This window comes from Anas acuta, chromosome 16, assembly GCF_963932015.1.
Source record: "Anas acuta chromosome 16, bAnaAcu1.1, whole genome shotgun sequence".
Classification (NCBI taxonomy): Eukaryota; Metazoa; Chordata; class Aves; order Anseriformes; family Anatidae; genus Anas; species Anas acuta.
Window position 1 is genome coordinate 6,837,820 of NC_088994.1, and position 19,212 is coordinate 6,857,031.

A 19,212-nucleotide genomic window follows, 5' to 3' on the forward strand; every position below is an offset into this window, starting at 1 on the left:
AGCACCAGGAGCGGGGTTACGGGGCTGGGAAGTGGCACAGCATCCGGGAGGCTGGCAGTAATCCCCTGCTGGGGACATCGGTCACATAGCAGGGGAGCATCAGGCCCTGGGGCTGGGCTGGGCTGGCTCCGTCCCCATCTCACCGTGACAGCTCAGGGCTCCCGTGGGGGGCTTGGGGAGGGGTGGCGGGGGGCAAGGGAAGCTCCTCGTAGGGCTTGGGGCCGATGTGACCCCTAGAGGGTCAGGCAGCGGCACCAGGAGGCAAGAGCAAGGCTGAGCCCCTTTGAAGCTGGGCAGGGGCTGCCAGAAAGCAGCAGGTTCAGCTGGTGCTGAGTGATTTCTCTGATTTTCTGAATGCCAGCCGCAGCCCCACAGCCCCACCGCCCCCACGGCTCTCCCCTTGCGCTCGGCTCCCAGCCCTGGCTGGCTGCCCACCAGGGAAACCACCCCGGCTCCTTTTACTTTCACAGGGGCTACACAAGCAGCAAGGGTTCGTGACAGAGCCCGGCCACTCAGGGGTGCTCTTTTCTGCCATAATCATGATTTTTTTAATTATTATTTTTTTCTCCTGCAGAACATCAGCTTCAAAACTCAGCTGGCTTAACAGAAATGCAGCACAGCTGGCCCCAGGCGGGTGACATCTCCGAGCTGGACGTGCCCGCGGCAGCCCCCAGCCAGCACCAGGTGGGTGCTGTGCCCTCTGCAGCTGCTCTGCACGGCTGCAGGGTGAGGGCATGGCCTGGACAGGGGCCGGGGGGAGCAGGATCTCTCTGCCCTGGTGCCTGGGTCCAGCCCCGTTAGCCCTTGGAGCAGAGCTGTGCCAGAGCACCGTGAGGGCTGGGCAAAATGGGAAGGGGTCTGTGACCTCCCTGCTGTCTGTGGGGTTGGGGGAGGACAGGAGCTTGGCAGGGACAGCCACCCTGGGTGCCCAGATGGGTGCAAAACCACCCCCCCCCCAAACCAGGCGATGCTCCCTCACCCTCCTGCTCACCTCAGCACGGCGCTGCCGAGCTCCAGGCTCTCCCCCAAAGCACAAAGCTCCCCCAAACAGCTCGGACACCCCATCACCTCCTGCCTGGAGACCCCCGCTCCCCATTCCCTGCCCCAAACCAGAGCCCCCCGCCTTGGCCAGGAGCCTGAGCAGCCCTTACCTGCTGGGGGGAGCCCAGTGGGAGCCAGAGGGTGCACGAGCCGCCCTGTCTGCCGGGGCACCGGGGCGCACTGCGTGCGGCGGAGAAGGTCACCACGGGCCGCGTGGGAGGCTGCCTCGTGCAGCGCTCCTGCTCTCACCGCCTCCTCCCGAGGCAGCCGCAGGAGGGGTCGTGGGACCCTCCAGGTATGGGCTTCGGGGCCGTGGCCCCCCCGAGCTGAGCCCTCAGGGTGGGAAAGGGGCCGGGGATGGAGGCGGATGGGGACGCTGGGGGGCTGCACCCGCGGCACGGTGACCCCGTGGATGCTGCCATGTGGGGACCCTTGAGGAGAGGAGGTGGCCCTGGGGACTCCTGCAAACAGCCCGTGGAGCTGGTGCTGCACCAGGGCTGGGCATCCCGGGGTGTGTCCTCGTTCCCAAAATCATCCCAGCAGCTCGGGGTCCTGACACCCACCCGGGCCCTGCTCAGCCGGCAGGGAAAGTGGGAGGAGGAGCAGCCGAAACAGCCTCCTCCAGCAGTGACATTTAAGCCACCTTCTCTGTGGCTGTGTTGTGGTTACACACGGCTGGGTGAAAACACCTTCCCCGGCCTGGCAAGGCGCTGCTCACACTCATCTGGGTACCGAGAGCCGGGGACGGCGGCGGGGAATCACACGGAGATGCTGATTTTGGGTGGGCGGCAGGGCCGGGGGGAAGCGGGGCTCACCGTGGGTGCCTGCCCCGTCACCGCAGTGGGGTCAGGCAGCCCCGGCCCCAAGGAGCTGAGGGCACCGTGGGGCTGGGAGGGATGCTCGCAGCCGGGATTGCAGAGGAGGATCGCTGTGCAAGGTAGGGACAGCTGCTTGCTTCTGCCCTGCTGCTTCCCACCAGCCTCTTGGTCCCTGCACGGCTCGGTTTTCCCCCTCTCTAGGCAGGAGGGGACAAAGGGACAGCTTCCAATGGGAAGATGCCATCGGGGATCGAAGAGCGTGAAGCGTGCACGCGTGCTCACGTATGGACACAAACGCGATGAGGTCTCAGTTCAGCCACGACAAGGTTTTATAGCTCACCCCCCCACAAGGCAGCCTCCAAAGCTGCTGGTGGCAGCGGTGTCGTGCTCTCCTCGGCAGGTCTCCGGGTGCACTCTGCTCAGCTCCTCGCCTGAATGAAGCCCGTGGCGGTGCAGCCGTGTCCTGCTGCACACAAAACAGTGGGGCACGGGTAAATGTGGGCAAATCACCCCCAGCGCTGTACCCGGACTGCTGGCATTGGCCCTACTCAGGTTCTCTTGCTTTGGGATGACGGGAGAAGGAACGGGATGACCCTCGACCTGCAGACCCAGCCCTGTGCCCTGTCCCTTCTGCCCTTTGGAGCTGCTCCGTGCACCCGCGCTGTCCCCAGGATCTGCTCGAGGACATCCACGGGCAGGTTGGCAGCTCCCCTGTCCCCACCCCGGTGTCCCGGGCTGTCCCTGCCCAATTCCCTGGGCCCAGCCGGAGCAGGGGGGTCCTGCAGCTTTCCCATACCCCATGAAGGGAAGGGGGCCCCAATCCCAGCCACGTCTTGAGCTGTGTCACCCAAGCTGACTGCCCATTAAGCTGTGTCCCCCATTATAGGATTGTCCCCGGTCCTCTTTGTTCAGCTGGGCGCTGAGACTGGGGCTCTGGTGTCACAGAGGCGTGAGGTCACAGCCCTTGTCCTCGCTGCCACCACCAGCTCCAAGCACAACCCAGCCCTCGTCCCCCACTGCCGCTGCCCCAGCACCTCACCCTGCGGCCCTACACTGCCATCCGAGGCCCCCAAAAAGGAGCCAGCTGCCCCACAGGAGGTACAGCCCCCTGGCATGGCACTGTGCCCCCCTGGCCACCATCGTGGGGACATTCCTGGGCAATGCCATGGGCTGGGAGAAGCCCCTGCTGGGTTACCCAAATTACACACCTCTGCCTTGTGGGGACACGTCCCCGCGTCCCCAGGGAGTGCAAGCCTGCGGTGCTGCTTGCCGGGACGAGCTCGATACCACCCTAACCCTAACCCCAGTCCTAACCCTAACCCCTCGCCCTAACCCTAACCTTGTCTTGTCCTTGACTTTCCCTCTCCCAGGCTGGAGACATGGGGGACCAGCCCCGTCCACTGGGCAGCAGGGATCCAAAAAGCCACCTCCGCAAGGTGAGGGTCCCCACGGCGGGGCTGCGCGGGGGGCTGCGGTGCTCGGGGGGGTGCTCACCCTGCCCGCCCCGCTCTGCAGGTGCTGAAGGAGCTGTCGCTGCTCAGGCTGCTGAAGCGCACGAACCGCAGGATCCTGCGGCTGCACGCCGTGGCCGTGCAGTGCTGGCACTCGCTGGCGGCGCAGGGGGTGCCCGGCCTCCTGCTGCTCCCTCCCAGGTAGGTCGGGGGGTAGAGGGGGCCCTGCGCCCCCAGCCCTGCTTGGCTGCCACGTGAAGGCACAGATTTGGAGGGGTGAGGAAGAGCTAAAGGGGGATAAACTGCGGGGATGTGAATCAGAGGTGGGTTTGGGGTGGGCAGGGAGGGTGCCAGGTTCAGCCGTACTGGATGTCTGGGCTCAGGGCCAGCCTGGGGTGCACCAAAACACCCCGCTCCCTGCACCCCATGGACACTGCAGCCCAGCACAGGCACTTCCCTGTGCTCCAGAGCCCCTCTCTCTGTGCTCCCCGCTGTGGGCTGTTTGATGGGACCGCGCTGAGCCATGCCCTGGGGCTGTCTGGGTTGCCCAGGGCAGGACAAACGCGCCCTTCTTCTTCTTGGATTTGGGCGCAGGATGTGCCACCTCACACCAAAGCCACAGGAGGTCACGGAGGAGGCCGTCGGCAGCCCAGCGACCAACACCACCAGCAGCAAGGATGTGCCCATGGACCCCGAGACAGGGACCCCGCCGGGGGACCCCCAGCCGCTCGCCAAGGACCAGGGGGCTGGCGAGGCCAAGAAGGACTTGCTGGGGACCCTGCCCCAGCGCTTCCACTTGCCGGCCCCCAAAGTGCTCTGCCGGCCGTCGGCCCAGCGCTGGGTCAAACCCTGCTGCACCCGCTCCTGCGGCGAGAGCCTGGAGCACACGCTCACCATCCGCTACCCGCAGTGAGGGCGAGGCGCCGCTGCCATCGGTACGAACCCCAAGGTGCAGCATGCCCTGCTGGCTGGGCTGGGGTCTTTCCACCCAGGGGACCCCCATTAAGGCCCAGCTCGTTAGCAAGGTGGTTGTGCTGCTGGCTTTCCTTCCAGGGCTGCCGGAGGTTCGGGGCTGGGAGGAGCAGGAGGTGAGCTCCCGAGAGGAGATCCGTGGGGTGAGCCCTTGTGCTGTGAATAAAGGGAGTGAGCTGCGTCTCCCTGACCCAGACTTTCTGCCCGGGAGTTGTGTTTGGTTTGGCATCCCACCGTGTTTGCAGTTTGGTGGGTTCCACTTGCTTTGGGTTTGAGGGGATGGAGACACCAGGGGTGATGCCTGCGTGCAGAGGGGCTGGAAATCTTCCCTCCATGCACCCCATCACCAGGCAGCTGGAAAAGCAATGCCCCTGCTGGGCTCAGGGACCAGCAGTCCCCGGGATGCCTGGCTGGGGTCAGGAGCCTCACACAGTCAGAGGTAGCAGCTGCAGGGCTCTGCTCCCCTGGGTTTCCTTCTGGGGAGCACGGCAGCATTGTCCCACCAGCCTCACAGGTCAAAGCCCAGCTATCCCCATCCCTCCAGCCTGGAGAAGGAGAGAAAATCCTCACCCATCTCCTGTGCGAGGAGGTGGGGGGCTGATCCTCCGGCAGGATGAATGGAGGGACAGAGCTGCCACCGGGCTGTGAGCTGGGACATGCCCAGTCCCCAGAGCGGTGTCACCAAAGCAGCCAGGAAACTGCTGCCACTGGGGTAAAGAAAAGCCACTCACTGGCCAGGAGCCAGGGCCGGGCTGTAAGGATGCAAACAGCCGCACGATCCCCTCCAGGACATTGCCGAGATGGGAACTGCCGGTGCCAGGATCAGCAGAGAAAACTTTATAGCTGCAGGGGCCGAAATTTCGGGCTTTGAACCCACACGCACTCAGGTCTCTGCTGAACGTTTGGCCTTGCGAAATTACAAGGGGCTGCCCGGGTTGCGGCTGCTGCAGGGCGGCGGCGGCGTCCTCATGCCCTGGGGCCGAGATCTGGGAGATGCATCCCCGGGGGACACGGGGCTGGGGGGGATTTTGGGGGCTGCCTCGGCAGCGAGGGGGGCGAGCCCAGCAGGGGGCACCCGGAGCGCACGGGGCGGGGGCGCGGAGTGCGGCTGGGGAGGGATGGAGAGAGGGGAGGAGAGAAGGATGGAGGGAGGGATGGAGAGAAGGAGGGGACGGGTTTCGGGATCCAGGAAAGGGGCAGGGCGACCCCAGCCGGGGGCTGTGCGGAACCAGCCGGGGGAGGTCCGAAAGGGCCGGGCTGGGGGCTGGGGGATGCCTCCCCCCCCCCAGGCTCTGCCCCGGCAGCCGCGCAGATCCGGGGGGCGCTGCCCTAGGGGTGCTCCGAGGAGCCGGGCTGCCCCCCCTCCAGGTGCTCATTAGCGGCGGTCCGGCCCCCTCATTAATTACCCGTGGTCAAAGCCGCTAATTAGCTGCGGCCGGAGCCGGGGCGGGGAGCGCTGGCGGCCATGGGGGGCACCGGCACGGGATTAGGATTAAGATTAGGATTAGGATTGGGGTTGCGGGATGGGGCAGCGGCGGGGCACGGCCGTGCTGCTCGTCCTGCTCGTCGCCCTGGGTAAGGCTGCGACCCCCGGCGGGTGGTGGGGGGGCTGCCCCGGCTGGGGTGCGGGTGCTGGAGCCGAGGAGGTGCTGCCCGGGCTGGGTTTGGGGGCTCTGGGCAGGGGCAGGGTCCCGTGCTGGTGTGTGGGGGATGCTGGTGGGCGTCCCCTGCCTCTTCTCTGTGTCGTTGCCCTGTGGTTTTTCTCTGGGGGCTCCTTGCTGGCTGCACCCCTCTGTTCCTGTCCTCAGTTTGAGCAGGGCAGGCAGAGAGGGAGGCACCCAGGCTGCCCCCCACATCATCTCTCTGAGCACCCCCAAAGCAGGCAGGGCTGGGAAACAAGCGATGGGTGCATGGTTTGCATGCCCCCCGCTCAGAAAGGGGAGCTTGCCCTGCCCTGGTGGCCCCAGGAGGGAGGTGGGCACCGTCCCCAAAGGTCTCTGAGCTCGCTCTGTCCCCTCGGGGGCTGGCAGGGCACCGGGCGCTGGGCACGGCGTGCACGGATGTCTACCGAGGCTTCTCGGACTGCGTCCTGAAACTGGGGGAGAACATGGCCACGTACAAGGAGGAGGAGAGCATCGAGCCCCAGGGGCTGCACCGGGTCTGTGGGTGAGTACGGCCCCGTGCCGGGACCCCCTGTGTGTCCCACCCCATGGGGATGGTCTCTGGGGGGTGGGATGGGGCCCTGGACCCTCACGGGCTCCCCAGCAGCGCTGGGAGGGCAGGGGCTGGGTGATTGGGGGCACACATCCAGCACCCCTGTGGGCCTGGGTACCTCCGTGCACGCACCCTGCCTCCCTCCGACCCCAAACATGGGGAGAGCTCCCTGCATCCACCCACCTCCAGGCAGAGTCTGCATCCCCAGCCCTTCAAAATAGCTCCAGCCCCCGGGACTTGCACCGTGACCCCCTGCAGGTGTGGGGCTGGCAGGGCTTGACCCAGACCCCAAAGTGTTTGGATGGAGGTGCCAGGACCTGGCTGTGGGAGGCAGGCTGCCTCCAGCTGGGTGCTGCAGCCCCGGGCGGGCTCGCTGCCTCCCTCCCTTCCCAACCCATCATCTTTCAGGCTGGAATTGCCACCTGCCCCTGGTATTTTGCATGACTGCGGTGCTGGGAGGACGTTAACTGTAGGAGACCCAGAATAGTAATGAAAGAGGCAAAAGAACCGAGAATTAGCTACCCTCAGTGCTTTCATTTCTAATTATTCGCTTTGGGAATGCGTTCCCCTGACAGAAACCCCACTGATGGGGAGCTGGCTGTGTCCTGCTCCTCCTTGCCTCCCTCTCCACCAGACCACCTAGCTTAGGATGAAATGCCTCCCTGGGATGCAGTGGGAGGGGGGGCTGAAATGAGAACTGCTTTTCCTAGGCTGTGGTGTGAGCGGCTCCTTGGTATCAGAGAACAGCCGTGTGTGTGGCTCAGCATGTGCTTGGGGGGCTGCCGGAGGCGCGATCGCTCTCTGCTGAAACTCACAGCTCCCGCTGAAATTAAGTGTGAGAGGAGGTTTTCAAGAGGCTCCGGGGCACTAAATAGGAAAGAACAGGACTTGGGATTTGGGGCTCGGGATGGGACCTTCCTGGACAAGCTGACTCCTTGCGCTGGTCCTGGTGGGCAGGTGGCGGTGCGTGGCAAGCTGGGCTTGCTGCGGCTGGAGGAAAAAGCTGATGTCCCATTATCCTGCCGGGAAATATTTCTGAGTGACGGCCTTTAACCCCTACCCTCCTCAGCTGCTGTCTGCCTGCCCATGGAAGGCACCGTGCTCCCCTCCCCGGGATCGTGGGTTGGGGATGGGGATGAGAGGTGGCATGGTCTCAGTGGTGTCAGCACCTCAACTCTGCGTGCATGGTGCTTCCCTGCCCGACCACAACCTGAACAGATGGAGGCTGTGAAGGGTGAAGGACCAGGGACTGTGATCCCTGCCGAAAGCAGAAGGAGGCTGGAGCTGCTTCCCCCAGCCACATTTTGCCCAAATATTTAAGCCAGGCTAAACCCGCTCCTGGCAGAGCTGCCTGGGGCAGCGGCAGCAGCTCGGGAGCGAATGCGAGGGGCTGCCTGGGTTGGCACCGGGCTCTCATTATCTCAGGATATTTATTCTGCCACAGTGACTCTGTTTAATGAACTCGATCACAGCTGGCATTTTGACGTAAGCCTGGTAAGAAAACTAAATAAAGGAAGTGCTCCTGCCTGCCTGGATGAAGGTGTCATCTCCGGCACGGGGTCCCAGATAAGAAGGAGATCTGGGAAAGGAGAAAGCCTGGAGAGGTCTGGGCAGAAGCAGCGGGGTCGGGCCTGCAGGCTGCTGGCACCCGCTGCACCTTTTCCAGACCCGTGCCTATTTTGTGTTTCTGTTTCTGGAGCTCCTCAGAAGTCTCTTGCCATTGAACAGCTTCTGTTTGTGCAGGACAATACTGAGATAAATAGAGGTGTCTAATGAGAACACAATTCCCAGCCTCTGCTGATGTGTTATTTATAAATCCGTGAGAGGCTGCAGGAGCCGTTGTTCCCCTCTCCGTGCCTGTGTTTTGCCCCGTGTCAGCCTGAAGAAAGCCCTAAATGAAGTGTGCTGGGCCTTTGACCGCGGTTTCAGATGCTCAGGGTGCTCAGTGCTGAAAGGAAACACATTGAAAAATAACAGGTTTTACTGACTTGCAAGGGAAAAAAATAACATCAGTGATGTTTGGAAGTTTAGCCAGGATGCCCTGAGGGACTGCGGAGGGGATGGGTGATGGTGTGGGGAAGGAAGAAAGCAGTGAAGGGCTGTAGGGCCGGGCTCCTCGCATGGCTCCTGCCCAGCTGTGGGGTGAGAACAGCTCCACAGCTTGGTCAGAGATCCTGGGGCTGCAGCTTGCAGGGCCGGCACAGGGCAGCGAGGCTCTGCCTGGCTCCTGGGCCTCAGCACACACAGGGACTGACGGTGACGTCTCCGGGCTGCAGGTACTGGGATGAATTTCACATCTGTGCCCTGACGGTGCTCTGGGAGTGCCAGAAGGAAGCAGCGGCTGTCTGGGAGATGCTGAGGAGGGAGTCCCAAAAGGTCAAGTTTCGAGGCAGCTTGTTTGACCTCTGCAGCCCTAGCACGGCCCAGAGCTCTGCCTGGACACAGGTTCCCAAACTTTCTGTCCTCGGCTTCCCCCTCATCGTCACTTGGCTGAACTCAGGACCTGCAGCTCTGTAAGTACGGCAGCAGAGGTGGTGGCAGCGCATCGTGGCACCTTTCTGATCATTTTCTGCTCCAAACCCTTGAGGACTGAGGTGTGTGGTGCTCAGTGAACGCTCAGCGCTGTCCCGTATCCGAGACATGGAAGAGCTCGGCAGCATCTTGTGGGTTTTTGTTCCTCTGTAATTTGGGATAATGCTCGTCCCCCTTTTGCCTCAAGGTGCAGGTGTGGCTCTGGCTGCCTGCAGAAATTGTGGACTGTACACGTGGGATGGAGGACTTGGGGAAAAATGGGAAATCGGTTGTGAAAGCTGAATTCTTTTGCACTCTTCTATGGTTATTGGATGGAAACTCTTATCTGTAGCTGCCTGTTTCCACTAGATCAACTCCTCAGATTTTTGACTTAGGCACTGAAAATTAGATGGGAATTTTCACACCGGTATTTGTGAGGTGCTGGGGATGGTGTATGTCCTGCCACCAGCATAGAGGTACTGGCCATCTGTCTCTGAGGACACTTTGAAAACCCACTACAGAATAATCACAGGTGCATGACTTCTTCACTAGCACACATCTGGACTCCTGAGTAACTCCTGTGTTATGTGTAAATCCCTTTTCTAAGGAAATGGAAAGGCAAAAGTACTTGTGAGGAGAAGCTACCTTTTAAAAATGTATTTATGACAACTCTTGCTTTACAGCTTTTCCCAATGGTACCTGTAAGCAGCTCTGTGGGTAACTCTGTGTAATTCCAGAGAATTAAATCTTGTTGTACAGGCTGAGGCTATTTGTCCTGTGTCTTGTTTGAAAGCAGTCCCTTCCAGCTTCCTTTGCAACTGTGCTACAAGCATAAAAAGTATTTTTGACAGAGGGGTGCTTGCGTGTGACTCCTGGGTGTGCTGTGAAAGCCCAGATACGGGGCAGTGTGAGGCAGCTGTGCTTTAAGGATGCTGATGAAGCTCTGTGCCCTGCCCTACTGCACAGGGCCATGGGAGCTGGAGGCACAGCACAGGGCTGTTACCTGTTTCTGTGAAGGTCTGGGGCCAGCCCCTCACTAAGAAAAGCACCATGAGCCTTGCTGGGTCTTCCTGCTGCTCCAGTGTGCTCCCCATATGGTGCTGCTGCTCCTGAATGGGGAAAGGGCTGGTTTCATCATGCCCTAAATTAGGGCTCAACAGCTGGATGTGGCTGTGAACTCCACGCCCTAATTAAGGGACCCAGCTGCGTCTTTCATCAGACCTGAATTGTCCATGTTTGACTAAGAGGATGTTTTGGTCTGACTCCCCTAAGCACATCACTTTGGCTGTTTGCACAGACTGGCCACTTACCAAGGCACTTGTGGTGTTGTGGTGTTTTCTGTAAGGGAACAGTGGTTCAGGGCTCCTTAACAACAGCTCACATTCCTCTCTGGGCACTCCTGTGCTCTCTTACCTGCTCTATCACCTCTCCTTCCCCTCCAGGAGGGAAGGAATGGATGGAGGCACATTCCAAGCAGTAAGTTGGTGAGGAGCAGCTGGTGTTCAGCCAGCACTTCAGCGCAAGGTTAAACAGGCTGTCTGCAGCCACCTCTTATGGACTCAGCATCGCTGGCACAGAGCCTGATGATACGTAGGGGAGAAAGGCTAAACCAGAGCACTGCAGAGCCTGGACTGAGGCTGTTTCGGTTTCCATTCTATTCTGCTCCAAGAGTGTGTGTTGCTTGATCCACTCTCCCTTTCCGTCATCACCTTTTTTCCAGCCTGTTGTTTGCATTGGGGGAAAGCTGAGGCAGTGAGTATTGCATGCAGCCAAGGCTGGAGTCTTTTGAATCCAGAAACTGCACCTGATTCATCTTTAGGGTAGGTGTTTAATGCCTTTAGGGTAACAAATAAGCCCGTCAGAATTACCCTTCCTTAACTTCTCTTTGATTTTTGGCATCTTCTCTTAAAATTTTGTACTTTTAAATGGCTTTGGAGGGGGGAAAATGTGGAAGTTGCAGCAGAGATCTCCAAGAACCCAGAGAGCTTTTTGCAAACCTTGGGTGCAGATAGCTAGCTGATACTACCACTGTCTCTAAGAAGAGCAGGTGTTGGGGAAAATCTTCCCCGAAAGCAAAATCAACTCCATTGCGCACACACACAAAAAATTCATTAAGAAACAAAGACCATCTGCCACCATTCAGGTATGGAGCAGCAGAATTTTTTAAAGCCAAAGGTGCTGTGGAGACCTGACAATGCACACAAGTGATAATTAGGTTTCACAATATGGGAGTGACTAATTTCAGAGGTTTTCTCCTTAATTAGTATGTAATTTTTTGCAGAACTTCCCCTATGATTAGGACAGCTATGGTATATTTCCTTCATAAAAATAAAAAGCTCTGTACAGATTGATCCCTCAAAGGGAGCCTGCTTAAAGCAAGCACCTCTAACCCTGCAGCGTGCTTGGATGTCCCACGGTCGTGGTGTTGGATCCACGTTTGTCAAGTCATCTTGTGTCCTTGCTCTGCCCACGTATCCCCAGACACAAAGCTGCACTGAAACTTTGGATCCCCCTGCAAGGATGCCTGTGAAAAGCAGTCGAAGCATATCTTATGCACACGAAGTAAGGAGGTAAGTGTTCCTTGGTTCGGAGTCTTCATCCCTGTTCCTCCAGGGGAACAAAGCTAGCACCTCTTTAACACAGTCTCACAGCAACCCTGGGATCTGCTGTCTGTTCTCCTTTAAGGAATGGGACTAGTGTGACTTCTCTCCTTTACGTGTGCTCACTTATATTCACTCACCCAGTCCTCTGCTCCACAGTTGCCTGGAGATCATTCCTAAGGAGCACTGGGATTTGGTGTAGTATTCAGCCTTGAATTCAACCTGCAAACCTTCCCTGCACAGGGCTGGGACATTCCTTCTCAATACTAACAACAAAAAGCAGGAGAGGACAAAATGACCCTGAAAGAGTCTGAAAATACAACGGATGGTCGCGAGCCAGTGTTCGGCAGCCCCAAGGCAGAGCATGCTCTGTGCTGTGTGCCGTGACCGTTCGCATGGGTCTCGTTTCTGAAGGAGATACTGGCACCTACTGGAAGACCAAGCGCCAGTTTGTTCATGTCTGGGCTGAATGGGACTGGAAGGAAGGCAAGTATCCTCATATGGGAGAAACCAGCAGGTTTTAAGGAGGGAAAAAGTGTCTTGCTGAGCTCACAGCAGAGTTAGAAGGGAAGTGGTAGGAAACTACCTCAGGGGGGCCCTCCAGAAAGTTTTGGCTCCTGTACAGAAAAACTTCTGTAAACTTTTTCCTCTGAAAAACTGCTTCTATACTCATGATGGGACTAAAACTGGGCTTAAAGGGGGTTTGGTTAGCAACAGGGGGACTAAGATTGAGCTTAAATGGGGTTTAGTTAGCAATAGGTACTGGTGAAATCTCAGACTACAAAAAGTTCTGCCTAAACACATGCAGCCATCAATCCTTCCTTCTCTGCTGCAACCCCCCAAAATACTTGAAAATGTCAGAATTTTACCCTGCCTGAATCCATAGTATCTGGATAGAGCACAAATAGAAACAGTTTCTCACCAGTAATAAAAGTCAAAAGAGCAACTTTGAAGAGAGTTTATCAACCTCAAATCATCCCATCAACTCTCAACAAACTAAATTAGCAAATAATTTACACAAATTGGCATTTACAAACACTGACATACAAAGGAAAGTTACTGCAGCAAGAAGCTGCACAGGAGAACAATCTTTCTTTAGGACTTGCTTTGCCCTCTTCTGGGATCTCACAAGCAAAACAGCCCTTAGCAGACAGCACACGAGATGCAGATCTGCCCTTTGGCTGTAAGGTTTTTGTTTGTGGTAGCCCAGCAGGTGAGATTTTTGGAAGCATCTCTAACTGACCGTGCATCCTAACAGTCCGAGAACCAAGTAGAGGTTTCTTACTTGAATAAATTACCTCAACCAGACTGCCTATGCTGCTAGATTTTTGAGGCCTGACAGGAAGACCCAGGCAACCAGGAAGGGTAGTGTGGCTATAGAAACTTCTGCAGATTTCCCCCAAAACAGCCCCAGCCCAGGACTAAGCATGTGGAGGCCCCAGGCTGCTGACACGCTTTCTGAAGCAAGCATTATGCTGCCTGATTTGCCCAGATACTTCTGTTGCCACAATACAGACATTCATGGTATTTCTTGAAGTGCTTAGCTTCCCAGTAACACGCTCGCAGCAACATAACACCTTTATTATTACAAAAGATTTCTTCAGCAAACTGCTGTCTGACATCTCTATGTATTAAACATGGAAACAGCAAACAAACCCATCTAAGATTATAGGTTATTTAGGGTCTCAGCTGGTGATTCACATTAAGTACAATTATGTTCTCTTTTCCCCCATCCATTCACTTCTTTCCAACGAAAGCACATGCGAATTACAACCTGGTAGCAGCAGCTCCTGGCCCCGCTCTCACTGTGCCAGCTCCTGCAAGATGAGCTGACCACTGTAATACCCATACAGGGACCTCTCACATTTGCTTAATTCCAGGTGCTCCTCACGCATGAAGATTTGCTACTTGCTTTTTAACAGTCTCATGAATGAAGAGCTTAAGAGCACACTTGCCATACAGTCATTAATGCTTTGTGTTAATAAAATAAACATCTGCTCCTCCCTGCTGTCTGATGATGACAGAGGAGATGCTCACACTCACGCAGTCACCAAGATCTTAAAAAAAAAAAAAAAAGAAAAGTCTAAACAGACCTGCTGTGCTTCTTCAGTGATGACTTTCAGGCATTAGATGTACTTGTGCTGGAAACAATGATGCAATGCGGCACGTTGTTGCCAGAGCAAGTTTATACGTTGGATTTGGGAGCAGAATTCAGTGGGATTTCTCTGAGTTCTATCCTCATGCAGAGGTACTCCCCAATCGCAGCCATGAGCGCTGTGCACACGATGTGCACCAGCCACCACGTCAGAGTCGAGGGAAAGTGCGAGTTATAAATCCAGCAGCCCAGAAGATGGAAGAAGTGAACTGTGACTGTGAAATCCAGGCACTGCTTTCCTCTTCGGATGAAGTACAGCAACCCCAGAGCACTGCAAAGTAAAGACAGATGAATAAACATCATGCTGCACTGTGCCCGTGGAAAAGGGGATATGGCAAGATCTAGTAGGAATTGTTGGTGCTAGTTATCAAGACATTTTAGGACTTCTTAACTGTTTTAAGGACAGGTTGTTCTTAAATTGCTCATGGATGCTGTAGCAAGATTTAAATGGCTTACAGCACTTTAATTATATGACAGCAGGCAAATGAGTTTTTAGTTTAAGAATTCCTGCCTGGCTCTCTGTGCTATCTCCCCCAGTAATCTCTGCCTAGTGGCAGGCACAAAGTACAGTACAGCTTACAGACCAGTGTTTGCTGAGACTCATTAATTCTAACGTTCAGTAAAATCTCTCACGGAGTGGGAAACTGAGGCAGTAAAGTGAGATGACTTATCGGGGATCAGGACAAGTCACCTTCAGAGCCAGCGGCTCCCAGCTGGCCTCCTCTCCAGACCAGAGGCACGGGGAATAACCTGACCTCAAGGGACGTGCACTGGGCTTCCAGGAGGTGTGAGAGCGGCGGTGGCCACGCTGAATTCTCACAGAGCTTAATGTTATGAAGGAGTAAACACAAGACACGGGGACCGCTGGCGTAACGGGCGCGCTGCGCCTGTCCCAGCGCCTCGCTGACTTACCAGGTGAGCGCGTTGAGGATGAAAGCCATCATGGAGAGCCTCCCGGGCGGGGTTGAGAAGCCTAAAATCTGCACAGCATCGTTAGTAAGAGACCACAGCGCCCACCGCAGCCAGCCTCACCCCACGGGCACTGCCCCGCGCCCGCTACGCCCCGGACGGTTCCCCCCGAGGTGGGGGGTGTGGGGACGGGACAGCCCCCTCCTCACCTCGTCGCTGAAGACCTGGTGCAGGGAGGGCCGGGTGCTGCCCAGGGAGCCGAGGAGGGCGAGCCAGAGGCCGAGCGAGCTGTAGTAGGCGGCCTGCAGCAGCACCATCTGCGCCACGATCAGCGCCGGGTCCCACACGTAGCTGCGGAACTGCGCCGCCATCTCACGGCGGATGGGGCCGCGGGCAGGCCGCGGGCAGCGCCCCGCAGCGGGCGGGAGGACCCGGGGTGGGGGCCCTGTGGGGGGGCTGCTCCTTGCCCGGCCTCGTGGGCTCTGCTCGAGGGGCTTTGAGGCACGGGAGGAGCTGCCCAGCAGCGATCCTTGCCTGCTCTTTCCCCCAGCCCGCTGCCCGCCCGTCCCTGTTTCAGCATGTGGCCCTGGCGCAGTAGATGTGTGTGCTGGCAGCACCTTTGTGGCTCAAGGCTGCTCGTGTAGGCTTGTTTTTTGGGAGGGTTTCCGCCGTTAATCGGTGTTTTCTTCTTTGTATGCCTCACACAAGGAGTCCCTCCTGCTCTGCTGTGCCCGCTCTGTCACCCGCTTCTGGCTGCTGAAGCTCATTTTTGGGGTCTGAAGGGCGCTGCCCTGCCCACATGGCTCCTGGCATGAGAGCCATCGCTGCCCGCACGCCCTTGTCCCCAAGGCTTCGGGACAGCAGAGCCGTCCAGAGGTAAGATTTCGGTGGAGGAGGGCGAGAGGCAGCTGCAGAGACCCCAAAGGCTCCAAACGCGAGGAGGAGGCTGAAGGAGGAAGGCAGCTTCATGGGAGGCGGTGGGCGAGCATCAGTCGTGGGTGTGGAATATTTCTGGCTCTGGGAACTCAGATTACGATCTCTGCTGTTCTCTCGTGACGTTTTTTCCACTTCCCAGTAAGGGAAGTTCCACACGCTGCCTTGCCGCGTGTTCCTCCTTGTTCTGTGGATGTCGCTGTGCCGATGCACGTTTGACATGCTTCCTTCCCTGTTCCCAGACCTGTTGCTCCTAGGAAGGATTGTGCAAGGCTGCACGCTGCGGACGTGGGCCGTGACTGCTGAGTTTTCACAGGGGCCTTCGGAGAATTTGTCTCTGCTGAAACGTGCCAACCTTAGCGAGTGTAAAAGTGAACATGGGAAAATCCCGGGCCTTATCAAAGCTGCCTGCTGGCAGCACATTGCTGAGCATGAATTGTGAGACTCGACACATCCTCTGGTACTTCTTGGTAGAAATTGGTTTCCTTTCCTGAAGTCTGCTGCGCTTGCCTCTCTGAGATGTGCAAGCCGTCACATAGATACTAACTTTCACTTCCCTGGTTCCTTTTTAAGCTTTGTAGGACTAAATTTCCTTTGCCAGCAAAAATTCTGGTTGTTTAGTCAGAGCTGACTAAAACTCCATGCTTGTGTAACAGAAGTCCTGGCAGGGCTGTTGGTGTAATTGCTGGGTATCTTTCCACAGCCTCAGTCATCAGCAAAAATATTTCTGCTTGATGCGATGGCCCCTGGGAGCACACGATACGAGATAGTGTTTTGGGAGGTACCTGCTTGAATTCCTTGCAGATTTGAGTGTCCTCCCTGCTTGGTTGCTGCCCCATACTTGAAGCTGTCAGTGTGGCACGTCAGAGCCGTGTGTTCAGATTTCCTCCTGCCCTGCAGCGGGAACAGTCCCACGGCACAAAGCTCTGTGCTCTGTCCCGGGGGTCAGCTGCAGCCCATCTCACAAGATCCTGGATGACACGCTACGTGGTTGTGTTTGCTCACCTCCCGAGTCCAGCTTTTCCTCCTCCCCAAGCTGCCCCTGCTTACAGGGCCGTGTCCTCCTCCTGGAAGAGGAGATCTCACCAAGGGGAGCCTCTTTTCTGCAGGAAGGGTTAAAGTGGACCTGGAAAGGAAAAGTTTTGGGGAAATAAGTGCATTTTCAATTTTCATTTTCTTCTTCTTAGATGAAACGAAAGTCGCACACAGCTGTGGAGGAAAGATATGTTAAGGGAGAAAGGGATGTCGAAGCACAGAGGTTATGCTTTCTAGCTTACCACAGTACATGTTGCTTGTCTGGCTTCTGATTAGGATGCCCTTTGCTAACCAGCTGACTGTTTTGTGCGTGACACCTGCGTGTCACGAAGAGCAGCAGGTGGAAGAAGAAATGGCGAGATGCCCAGGACACAGCAGATGCCCTGAGAGTGTCCCCGGATCACATGTAACTTCACCATCAGGGGGATGGAATAAGAATGCCCTATTTAGCCAGGGATTCTTTCCATAAGAAACGGCTGTGTAGGACAGTATTGTTTTGCCTCCTCAGGAATCATTTCCTAAAACAGGAAGTTATTTGTTTAGATCATCTACATTTTACTAACTGACGGACAAAGGGCAGGGCTGCTATCTGAACTGATCCTTGCTGGGGTTCATTTACCCCTTGGAAAGTAGGGTGTTTTTAAAACTCTACCTAAGGTTTCTCAGTGCTTGAGAAAAATATCTTTTTCCTGCCCAATGCAGTAGCATTTGTGATCTAGAATTGTCATATGGCCTCAGGATTATCTAGACGTTTCTTCATATGCCGTATAAAAATGCAATTCCCCTCTCTCCAAATGCAGTCGGACACTGCATTCTACTTCCAGCGTGTTTGTGTCATGTATTGGGAACTGGCAGGCATTTCTGTTTATTTTCAATGTAAGAGTTAGTTAACTGCTCACTGAGGAACACGGGGTTAGGAACAATTGTGGCCAGCCTACGTTATTTCTCTGCCAACTAATTTTAAATGGAGAAGGGAACCGATACACCTTGAATGTGAGCATTCACTGCCTGGAACAAATATGAAGCTTGGCGTGTGTGCTTTTTTTTCTCTTTTTTTTCTTTTATTTTTTTTTCTTTCTGCTTCCCTCACTTTTAGTGAGGCTTCAGGAGAGTACAGTTCAGCTGAGCATTTTTCTGTCAGGGTCCATTTGTCCTGTCACTCTCGGTGAATGTCGTATACCCACGATTTTTCTGCATTGTTCCAGAGAGAGGAGAACGGCAGTGTTTTAAGAAGAGACATGTGAAGGGCAAAATGAAGAAGGCTACACTATGCTATGGTTTTAAAGAACCGTGTTACAATTTTTGTGGCTGCATTTCCTCTCATATGATTGTTTTTGAGACACTGCAAGTTGTGTGTGTGTGGTAGGGAGGTGGAACTACAGGATGAACTTTGAAAATGTCATCGGTAGAGTTATATAAATTTGTTCTCGAGGTTGGAAAATACATTAGGGTCTCGTTTAATTTTCTCTTTTGTTTTCCAGAAGCCCAAGTTTTCTTTCAGGTTATTTGCAGGACTGTGCACACAGATGTGGCTGTGACGGACGATGGCGTGGTCCCTGGGTCGGGGAGGCAGGCTGGCTCCTGTCCACTGTCAGAGCAGGAACGCTCACCGGGATCAGAACTTCCCTAGGAGGGAAAACAGGGTCCGGTGCCACGCAGAGGGATTTGGTAGTGGACGGATGTGAGTTGAGGGGTATAAAAGCCCGGAGGTGTATTGTGCTTGTTGCAAGAGGAAGTTAACAGGAAAGTCAGCACTGTTTGTAGCCACAATACAGGCAGCCGTCTTCGAAAGCATTTTTGTGGTTGCTGCTTTACCTGGAAAGAGGTGTAAAGGGATCACAGAGCACAAACGTGGGCCTCATGCAGGGGGTTAGGGAGTACACTGCTTCTGTCCACCTTGTGCTGCTGAGGCTGTCCCTGCCTGACAGGGGCCAGCCTTTGCATGTTCACCCCATCCCATCTGCTCTTGTTCCTTCCTGCCTGCTGCTGCCCACCTCTGTGGGGTGTCCAGAGCTGGAGACTGATGAGAGCTGGGCTGCCCTGCTGCGCCAGGAGTGCCTCTTTGATCAGCTACCCTGCGTGATGAAACAAGGGCAATAAGGAAGGGGAGTGATCCAGCCCACAGCACAGAGCCCTCCTGACGTCCTCAACGGCCTTGGATGCTGAGGTGAACTAGAGGTTTACTGATAAATCGCTGTCCTGAGCACAGGGGGGCAGTTACTACAGGAAACTCCATCCCAGCCTCCAGCCTGGTTCCTGCCCCCACCTGGCTGTGTGCCGTCTTCAGATTTTATGTTTGCAAGCTCAGAGCAGTGCCTCTTGTCAGTTCATATGGAACCAGCTCCACAGCCAGCTCGGGACAGTGCTGCAAGGAGGGTCTCCTGCCAGCAAAGTCCCCACACAGGTACAGTCCTAACACAACACAATGAGACCTCGTGGTCTCAGCTCCCACCCCTCTGCCCAAAGGCAGCTGGGAAGGCTGCTTCACCTGAGAGATGTCTTTGCTTTGAGGGTCAGCATGTAAAGGTGGGACAGGGAGGCTACGAGGTCTCGTGGGGCAGCACAGGAGTGGT

General features: G+C 56.2%; 3 protein-coding genes across 3 annotated transcripts; 2 read left to right on the forward strand and 1 right to left on the reverse strand.

The window, feature by feature from the left end:
* Positions 1-640: 640 nt before the first annotated feature.
* Positions 641-4,643, forward strand: TP53TG5 (TP53 target 5). Its single transcript, XM_068700322.1, has 6 exons — positions 641-684; positions 2,260-2,350; positions 2,441-2,557; positions 3,230-3,295; positions 3,375-3,511; positions 3,905-4,643. Exons 4-6 carry the CDS (start codon positions 3,239-3,241, stop codon positions 4,221-4,223), a joined length of 513 nt encoding a protein of 170 aa, XP_068556423.1. The 5' UTR covers positions 641-684; positions 2,260-2,350; positions 2,441-2,557; positions 3,230-3,238; the 3' UTR covers positions 4,224-4,643.
* A 1,053-nt stretch (positions 4,644-5,696) lies between these two features.
* Positions 5,697-9,771, forward strand: LOC137865329 (neuritin-like). The gene is made up of 4 exons (XM_068700321.1): positions 5,697-5,857; positions 6,313-6,448; positions 8,773-9,009; positions 9,084-9,771. Exons 1-4 carry the CDS (start codon positions 5,806-5,808, stop codon positions 9,106-9,108), a joined length of 450 nt encoding a protein of 149 aa, XP_068556422.1. The 5' UTR covers positions 5,697-5,805; the 3' UTR covers positions 9,109-9,771.
* A 3,399-nt stretch (positions 9,772-13,170) lies between these two features.
* On the reverse strand, positions 13,171-15,237 carry SYS1 (SYS1 golgi trafficking protein). Its single transcript, XM_068700320.1, has 3 exons — positions 14,881-15,237; positions 14,675-14,742; positions 13,171-14,033 (listed from the first exon to the last, which is right to left on the reverse strand). The coding sequence occupies exons 1-3, from the start codon at positions 15,040-15,042 to the stop codon at positions 13,793-13,795; spliced, it is 471 nt and encodes a 156-aa protein (XP_068556421.1). The 5' UTR covers positions 15,043-15,237; the 3' UTR covers positions 13,171-13,792.
* Positions 15,238-19,212: the final 3,975 nt, after the last annotated feature.

Coding starts and splice junctions, on each gene's coding strand:
- TP53TG5 (XM_068700322.1), top strand. CDS start 3,239: ATGGGGGACCAGCCCCGTCCACTGGGCAGCAGGGATCCAAAAAGCCAC. Junction 3,296..3,374: donor CAAAAAGCCACCTCCGCAAG/GTGAGGGTCCCC, acceptor CCCGCTCTGCAG/GTGCTGAAGGAGCTGTCGCT. Junction 3,512..3,904: donor CTCCTGCTGCTCCCTCCCAG/GTAGGTCGGGGG, acceptor ATTTGGGCGCAG/GATGTGCCACCTCACACCAA.
- LOC137865329 (XM_068700321.1), top strand. CDS start 5,806: ATGGGGCAGCGGCGGGGCACGGCCGTGCTGCTCGTCCTGCTCGTCGCC. Junction 5,858..6,312: donor CGTCCTGCTCGTCGCCCTGG/GTAAGGCTGCGA, acceptor GGGGGCTGGCAG/GGCACCGGGCGCTGGGCACG. Junction 9,010..9,083: donor AACTCAGGACCTGCAGCTCT/GTAAGTACGGCA, acceptor CAAACCCTTGAG/GACTGAGGTGTGTGGTGCTC.
- SYS1 (XM_068700320.1), bottom strand. CDS start 15,042: ATGGCGGCGCAGTTCCGCAGCTACGTGTGGGACCCGGCGCTGATCGTG. Junction 14,743..14,880: donor ACCAGGTCTTCAGCGACGAG/GTGAGGAGGGGG, acceptor GATGCTGTGCAG/ATTTTAGGCTTCTCAACCCC. Junction 14,034..14,674: donor ATCCTCAACGCGCTCACCTG/GTAAGTCAGCGA, acceptor TTTACTTTGCAG/TGCTCTGGGGTTGCTGTACT.